At 54.7% G+C, this 8980-nt stretch overlaps 1 protein-coding gene across 1 annotated transcript in view; it reads right to left on the minus strand.

The window, feature by feature from the left end:
* Positions 1-8980, minus strand: part of Prkcd (protein kinase C delta) — a 31526-nt gene that overhangs the window by 11694 nt on the left and 10852 nt on the right. The window contains exons 2-6 of the mRNA XM_021204217.1: positions 3689-3811; positions 2563-2762; positions 1103-1163; positions 783-945; positions 658-689 (exon numbers count right to left, since the gene is read on the minus strand). Of these exons, the coding sequence (XP_021059876.1) occupies positions 658-689; positions 783-945; positions 1103-1163; positions 2563-2762; positions 3689-3803 (571 nt within the window). The 5' untranslated portion in view covers positions 3804-3811. The remainder of the gene's footprint in view (positions 1-657; positions 690-782; positions 946-1102; positions 1164-2562; positions 2763-3688; positions 3812-8980) is intronic.

An 8980-nucleotide genomic window follows, 5' to 3' on the forward strand; every position in this document is an offset into this window, starting at 1 on the left:
TTTGGTTTTTTGAGACAGGGTTTCTCTGTGTAGCCCTGGCTGTCCTGGAACTCACTTTGTAGACCAGGCTGTCCTCGAACTTAGAAATCCACCTGCCTCTGCCTCCCGAGTGCTGGGATTAAAGGCGTGTGCCACCACATCCTGCTACACACTTGAATCTATTATCTATCATTTATGGGCAAGGAAGCAGAGGCGCCTGCTCAGTGCTGAGAAACGAGACCAAAGCTGTAGAGGTGCAGAGCGTCCCGGGCTTGCTCACACCTGCCGTCTGCAGCGTCACGGTGAAAGGCGTGCTCACGCTCACACCTATGCATCACAGTGCATCCATGACAAGCACACGAAGGCAGGGGAGGGCTAGTGAAGAGCTCACACCCACCCCAGGGCGGAGATCTTGTGTGTGTCTGTGGCTGGTTTTGGTGTAAGTGTAAAGCTCTACAACATTCAATTGGGGGCAACAACCTGACAACCTGAACAGAGTTGGGAAGGACCACACAGAACTGGCCCTGACCAGCTGCAACAAGCCAGCCTGGCACTAACTGACTTGAGCACACCCACTCATGGACACAGGGCTCTTGTCTAGACTTGCTATCCAGACCCAGGGGCACACACAGTGGCATGCACACACCGGTGCACACAGCAAACAGAGGGAAGACTTACGCCTGCATTTGTAGCCTTGCTTGTTGAGGCCCCTGAAAAGCAAAGCCCCAGCAGAGTGAGTGAGGATGCTCCAGTTCAGTCCCTCCCTCCCTGTGCCACCCCCAGCAGGGCTCACCAGCCCTCACCAGACAAACTCTTTGCACACAGAACAGAAGGTGGGCTGCCCGAAGAAGGTGGCAATGAACTCGTGGTTCTTGATGTAGTGGATCTTGGCCTGTTTAATGGCTCCACGGCGGTTCATGGTTGGGAACTTGGCCTCCTCCTCACTACGCATAGACTGTTTGCAATCTATGAGCCATGCAATGAAGTCAGCCCCAGTCCATGAAGGTCAGCCCCCCACTTTAGTCCCTCCCAAGATGGTCCCAACATAGCCCCATGGGAGTTACTTCCAGCTCTGCCTCTGACCTGGCAAATGAGCTTGCCCCTGCCCAGGTGGGGGTCTTACCCCCATCCTCCAGGAAATACTGCACACACATCAGCACCTTGGCCTGAGGCTGCAGATCCAGCTACAGGGGTGGGAGAGGGATGTCAAGTCAGTGAGGGCCGGCCTGGCCCAGGTGAGACTCAGAACCCGCCCCATTGGTCTCCCTCAAGGCCAAGGGGCGGCCCTAGAGCCTGGTGGACTCCAGCCTGTCCAGGGTAGGCAGGGCCCCGCCCAAGCCCCGCCCCATTTTGCAACCAGGGTATTATTACATTTGGGGAAGTGAAAGGATCCAGCCCACACCCTGCTAGGCCACATGGTCCAGGCACAGTGTACAGGGGAACTCCCCACCCCACCCCCATCTGCACATGCAGACACCACACCACGACTTCTGATAGACACAGAACACTGCTTACAGAGACAGGTTCTTCAGTAGCCCAGACAGTCTCGAGAGGGAAAGGCCTAAGCCTCTATCCGTGATATTTCCTCAGGGAGAGCCCTGGCCAGGAGGCTTCTGTGTCCCTGCCTAACTGGCTAAGAGTCGGAGCAGTCCTATGTGCGCCCCTCTTCTATCTCAGCTCCTTCACTCCTCATTAAGGCTGACCAGTGAGTGCTTCCAATGGTCACTGCATCTTTTTAGAAAGACATTTTGGCTGCAGAAGACCACAGGACTGTATTGGCTCTGGCATTCTGCTGCCAACAAGAACACTACCACAGATGCACCTGGCCCCAGGCATGTGCCGCCAAGTATATCACCACAGATGCACGTGGCCCCAGGCATGTGCAGCCCTAGTTTCTGCAGGTGAGTGGGCAGACTGCCAGCTTCCTTCTCTTACCTCTTTTCTGCTAACATGACGTTCAGTCCATGCCTGGCTAGATCCGCAATATCCTCAACACACTCCCCCACAGAGAAACACCGGGTACCTCGGAGAGGGAGGGAGCCCGGGCCTTGGGCAGGAGCACGGCGTTTTACGATGCATACCCCGCCTTTTCAACATTAACCAACCGGTGGGGAGAGTTAGCTGCAGATAACCTCCTTCAGGACGCAGACTACGGTGTCTCCATACTTTGTGGTGCTGGAGAGATGCTAGACAAACCATCACTGAGCTGCATCCCCCACTCTAACTTTACATGTTTAAAGTCTGAGGCAGGAGGATCTCATTAAGTTACCCAGCAGGTCCTGAATGTGTAACCTTGCTGCTCCAGCTTCGGAGGACACAGGATTAGAAACCCAGGCACCACAATTGGCTGGCAATAAGCACTGGGCAGTGGTGCTCATTTTATCTGATGGGGACCTTGACGTAGACATTCTTACTCCTTCTCATGGAAGTAGAAAGAGAGCTCAGAGGGTCCAAAGACCTGGTAAATCAGGCTGGGATTCAAGCTCAGGTCGCAGCAGCTACCGAGTTGAGCTCACTCACTCGCCAAGTCCCAGCCCACTAGCACACATGCACATGCAAGACACTGGCTCACAGGCCTCTCACCCAGAATTCAGCCTTGCCGTTGTTCTTCTTGCAGCGCTCAGCCAGTACTGACACGCCCACCGTCACCTCAGACACGGGATCTTCAGCTGCCCGCATCAGCACAATCTGGATGACGCGGCCTTCGTAGATGTGGGCGTCGAACGTTGACTTCCACTCAGGATACATGGTGGGCTTCTTCTGTACCAATGTCTTCCCTCGCTCTGCGACAGGGCCGAGCAGAGAAGTCAGACTGGGACTAGTCCCTGCTTCCCTGGACCTCCTTATTCCTCAGTGCCACACAGCCCCCTTTCTCTCCAGCCCCAAGGATGTGCTATGGCTCTCCAGCAGCCTCTAGTGCCTTTAGGGCACTCTGGCAGGTCCCACCTAAGTCCTTTGGTCTCGCTGTTGCCATTCCTATAACGTTTCTGCTCCAGCCCCAATACAGCTTTCCTTTCTGTCTGCATTCACCCAGTGATCACATGGAAGAGCTGCCACAGGTTAGCCATGATCTGATGGCAAGGAACATGGCCCGGCCCTGTCTCAAGTCCCAGAGACATGAACCCCTGCACTTCTCAGGTAGCCACTAAGCCGCAGCTATGATGGGATCGAAGAGGACAAAGACGGTGGCTCTGAACCTTCCAGCCATTAAGTGGCCTGACCCTAAGATTGAGAGGAGACTTCCTGGAGGAGTGGGCAGCTCAGTCAGAGCCTGACAGGTGTGTAGACAGAAGCCATCAGGGGACAGGTGAGAAGACAGCGAAGGGTTCCTCCTCCAGTAAGCCACCCTGACCCTAGCCTAGGCTGGGACAGGGTCTTCCCTAGGCTCCCTCAGCACGGGACTCAGCTCCTGTGACCTGTCCGGCTCTCCCTTCTAGGGGAGAGGACAAGGCCGAGTCAGTCCTGGGGCACTACAATAGCCTTAGTGTCCAGCACAGGGCCAGGCCCAGGCAGACGTGGAAATCACAGTAGGGTGAAACTGAAGATGTGGGAGGTTCAATTTAACCACTGTGGAGTGTCAGGAACTGGGTGCTTCTGTCTTCTTGCATCCTCAGCTGGGCCGTTCAGAAAGACAGGAAGGCTCTAGGGAAGAAGGGAAGCCTCCCTTCACCCTGAGCCCCGTGCTGCTCTAGGGACCCTTCAGCCCTACCTGTGCTGAGCGCCTCCTTCATCTTCACGGCACAGAAAGGCTGGTTTGCTTCGTCCTCAGCCTGCAGGGAGCCCAGCTCGTAGGAATTGAAGGAGATGCGCAGGAAGGGTGCCATGATGGAGCCTGGAGTGAGAGTGTACAGTGAGGATGAAGCCGAGGCAGTAGAGCACCATGGTAGCTGCTTCTCTGTCAGTCTACCAGGCCAGGCCACTGTCCCCATTCCTGAATGGGGCCCTGGAAGCCTTTGAGCCAGTGACCCTTAGGCAATTACAGAGCAGCTGTCCATGCCAGGGACCTCGTATGTGTTGGGCTCTGCACTCAGTGTTAGCAGCTGCCCTCTTGTCTCACTAGGCCCATGAAGCCCCACTTGAGTCTTTGTTGATTTTGCTGATACACACCCAGGCAGAGAGGCACAGCCAAACTGAGTCCTGTTTCATCAGCTAAAGGTCCCCATCCTGTAGATGGGGAAACGGAGACCCAGAGAGCCAGAACCGAAAGCTAGAGTTCTATAACTCTGCCCCAACTTGTCAGCATACCCCACACTTCTGAACAAGAGCCCCTCAGAGTCACATGCCTCCTGCCTCTTTAGATTTCCTGCCCTTTCAAACTGAGAATGGAAGCAGTGGTTAACGCAGGGAGAGAGGGTGAGAGGACACAATAAGGGATGTGAGAAGGTGATGCAGTTTCATATTCTTCTCCAAATATAAAAATATTTTAATGTTGAGTGTAATATACAAAGCTGGATTCAGGGTACCCTCACACACACACACACACACACACACACACACACACACACACACACCACAACTGCTGTCCACCACCACCACCACCACCACCACCACCACCACCACTAAAACAGCCATCCAGTCTGAAGCAGCTCCCCCCAGCTCCTCGGCAGGGCAACCAGAAAAGCAGCCAGGTCCGCCTGGAGCTTCCAGTCCAGATGAGCTCACAGGAAACACTGACTTCAGCCTGCGGTCCAGCCCAGAAGTGTCCAGCCAGAGCTCGGGGCCCACACCAGACCAGAGCAGACAGACTAGAGAGGCCGGTCCCACTGACTCCTACCCTGGTCTGGCTTGGACTCAGTAAAAGTGAGAGCAGGTAGGTATGTGAGGCTGGCCTGTGCCCACATCCCCAGGCCTGGAACCAGCAGGAGAGCGAATGCTGACCACCAGCCCAGTGCCCATGACAATCTGCAGGGTACAAAAGGAGAAGCTGTGGGCTCCACCTGGCCTGGAGCCTGTGTGGTGCTGGGCACGGGGGGGCAACATGACTGCAAGAATAAGACTGTCCTGGTTTTCTCTCTGTGGCTGTGAGAAATCCCGTGAACAGAGCATCGTGAGGGGACGGATTTATTTCATCTTGTAGCTTCCAGGAACCCGGCTGCAGAACCCGACCAGATACCACATGCTTGCTGGCTTAGTTTGCAGCTGTCAGCGTCCTCTCTCTCTCACCTTCCAGGACTACCTGCCCACCGTCTATGGTGAACAGAGCCCCCCACATCAATCAGGAAAATGCCCTACAGACCTGCCTAGAGAAGACATTTTCTCAATTGAGAGTCTCTCTTCTCAGACGATTCCAGATTGTATTAAGTTCACAAAAACCCCTAACCAACACAAGGACTCATTTGGTCACGGAAGTGTGTGTACAAGTGAGGTGAGGGCGTGTGGGTACATGCCGTGATAAGAGGCCAGTAAACAACAGAATGAGACCAAGCTACATAGACCTGGCATTGGTCACTGCAGGAGTCTTGGACGATGTTCCAAATGTCCAAGGGTAAAAGACATCTCGGACCTCCTACTGACCTCAGAGTGCAAGGCATCAAGGGCCTCAGAGAGGGCTTCCAGGGTCTGAAGTACTAAGCAGACCCCCCCCCCCCAGTACACACTTGCCATGGGCCTGTGTCCAGATATCAAAGGCCAAATCACAGCGGGCATAGCTGCCTCTGCCTCTCAATGAGATGAGACAGGCAGTGAGCAGCTTCTAGCACCTCACAGGGTAAAGTCGAACAGGCAGAGAAAGAGTAGATAGGACCTAGGCTGCCCCTTGGAGACAAGAAATTAGAGCCATCCAGGTGGCAAAATGGTAAGGCAGGACCCAGGCCCTTGGTACCACTGCTGTCTTGGCTATGTAGCTTTGCAGGCCTCCTGGGCTCTGAGCCTCTGAAGCCTCATATTCCAGATGAGGATGTATCCCTGGTCTCTAGGCTGTCATGCTAATGAGAAGCCCACAAGGATAATGGCCAACCAACACCAACCTGACGAGCCTAGGATGTACCCTCTGGCTAATGTCGTTCCCATGCAATACAGAGAGGGTACATACAATATACCCTCTCTGAGTCCACTCATATCCCTCACTGTGACTCTTCTACCGGCCCACCAGTCAAGGAGAGCTGGGGAACTGTCCCTGATTCTGAGACAGGAAAATCATGTCTGCAGGAACATGTGGCAACTCATCCTGGACTGGGAGGCACTCCACCCCGTGGCCAGCCTCTCTCCACAGCGCCCCCTGGTGTTGAGTTCAGTCTGCCTGCAGCCCCACGGCTTTCCTTGCTCTTCGCTTCCCCTGGGCTCAGAGAGTTGTGTGGAAGAGACAAGGGGTCAGAGCAGCCGCCACAGGAGTGTGATGCAGGGCTCAGGACCTGACCCACTGGCTGCCCCCGAAGCCCACACTCATAGCAGCTTACTGTTACAAACCACTGGAGGGAAAACCACAACCACAGCAGGTCTGGGCCCCAGCCCTAAACCTGCAGCCAGGTCACAGGCTATCTATCAGCACAGGGGAGCCACGGTCTTTGTGGGCTTCCATGGGACTACCCAACAGTTTGTTCAGGGGTCAAAACACTTTGCCCTACGTTCCTGGGACAAAAATGAGGGCAAAGGTCCTGCTAATACCCACGTGGTTCTACTCTGTCTTGCTGGAAACAAGACACATGAGCTAGCTAACACCTGCGTCCATCTCAGTGTGGCCCTGAGAGAGGCTCTGGGCCAAGTGTCCATCTGCACAGTGAAGTCAGGCTGCCCCACAACCTTGCTGTGCCTGAGCAGTGATGAGAAGCACAAAGGCAAGGTGTGCTCTCCATTTATAAACCCCATGCAAATAGGCCCAGGTCCACAGGCCCCAAGGGACAGCAGGAGATAACCTCTCAGCACTCCACAGGGAGCAGACAGGCCTCTCCCACTGTTGGGGGCGCTCAGTCTCTGTCCTGCTCCTCCAGTCTGTCTAGAGGAAGAGAGTCAAGCAGAAGCTGTCAATCTCAGCTCACGTACTTCTGAGAAAGACTGTCCTGTCCGAGATGTCAGCACACTGCATTAGCCTTGTAATTATATTAGCTCACTTTGTCCCAGTGTAGCCCTGGGAAGTGTTTTCTGGATGAAGAAATCAAGGTTCAAAGACAGTAAGTGACTTAAGGTCACACAACTCGTAAGTATGAGTGAGTGGTGGAAAGATCTGAATGTGGGCCTATTCTCTGCTAAGGAAAGATGAAGAGAGGCAAGGGCAGAAAGGGGGACAAATATGGCAGGAACCACACAAACACTTATGAAGACAGAAAAGCAAGGTAAGACTGCAAACCCCTGAGCATGAGCAGTCTGTTCGCCTATGCTCACCCTTAGTCCTGGCAGGGCCGAGGCCTGCCCTAAAGGGCACTACTCCTCTCTTTTGCACAACAAGGTAATACAGACCCCTGAACTGCTGTCTTTCCTCCATTTTTGAAGATCTGGGAAACTGCTCCAGGTCCCTATCCTTGCCAGAGACCAGAAGCCTTGAGGTGAGGAAAGCAACGGCCAAGCCACAGCAGGCAGGTCACCTCCAGAACAAACAGAAACCTGTTTCCAGCCAGCCCAAGGCTCTGAGAGAGGCGAGCCTCAAGGCAAGCAGGGAGGCACTGCTGCCATTCCCACTGGGTGGCTGCAAGTGTGGTGAGAAAGAGCGGAGACGGGTGCGTCCACCTCCTTACCGCACAGAGGGGAAACTGAGGGCAAGGTTCACGTGAAAGGGCCCAGCTCTCACGGGGTTCCCTCTACCCTGGCCTGATTCTGCCTTGCAGGCCACAAGGTCACCCATTGCCCAGAGGGAACAGCCTGGGCTGAGGATGGAGAAGAGGGGCCTAGATCAGACCTCTACAGCAAAGTGGGATCGTCTGACTTCTTCCACAGATCCCTGGGCGCTGGCCCTCGAGGAGCCCTGGTCCTTCCTCACACAGCCCACTACTACCCATACCTGCCTAACCTCAGACTGGCACCCACTGCCCGCAATGGAGAGTTTCATCTACTGCCAAGACTAGATGCAGATGTTGGCAAAATGATGCCTCCCGGGGCTGCCTCACCTGCCTGGTGTGTAAGTCTGGGAGGGCAGAAGGAAGGAGAGAAGAACCAAGGGCTGTCACGGGACAGGGGGAAGTGATGTGCTCGTGGGTGGGTGAAAGCTGGCTCTACAGCTGTAAAGAACAAGGGGAGGTATGAAGAGCAACCAGGCGGGTCTTGTGAACAGGCAGGAAGTGACTGGCTGGGGGGCTGACCTCCATGATGGAATTCCCTGACAGAACCAAGTCAAGGAGACTGTGGGCTTCCACAACTCAGGAGCTAGGCCTAGCAGGAACTACAGGGAAGGGGGAGAGAAAGTCTTTGCCAGAGCCCATGGTCTCAGGTCATAGCCAGGTCCCAGCACAGGAATGTCTCAGCGGGACTGGCCTCACATCCTTGCCGGGGATCCTCCTTCAACCCCTCCCTCTCTCCACGGGACCAGCACCCAGCCATGTCTTCTCCTCCCCCACTCTTCAACACTCTACTCTCCCTGTCCAGGATGCTCTCTCAGCCGGGCCTCTGTCCAGAGCATGGTACCTTCTCAGCTAGCAGTGTTCTCAGAAGCCAGAGGCTGCAGCCTAGCATTTTTAAGGCCCCCCACACCCTGGCCCCATTCTGTTTTCCATCTCAAATGCCTCTGGCTGCTTGGCACCTCACTTGCCAGCCCCTGTGAACCTGGACATGTCCCCTTAGTCAGAATGGCTTTCTTCTCATGTATCTATCTAGATAGTTCAAAAAGCCAGCCCTGGGAATCTTTTCCCACTCCCGAGGAAGGCAGTGGCTTCCTTATTGGTAGGTAACCCGTGCCTCAGTCTTTGGTATCTGAGAACTTGGGTTTGTTGTAGGTGGGGCAGTGTCTCTGCCTCCAGCTTAGTCATCTCAGTCCTGGCCACATGAAGTCCACTCAGCAATCACAGTACTGAGAGCTGGCGGCAGAGCTCAGTGGCAGATAGAATACTTGCCTGGTATCATAGACCCTGGATTCAAT

This window comes from Mus pahari, chromosome 8 (genome assembly GCF_900095145.1).
Source record: "Mus pahari chromosome 8, PAHARI_EIJ_v1.1, whole genome shotgun sequence".
Classification (NCBI taxonomy): Eukaryota; Metazoa; Chordata; class Mammalia; order Rodentia; family Muridae; genus Mus; species Mus pahari.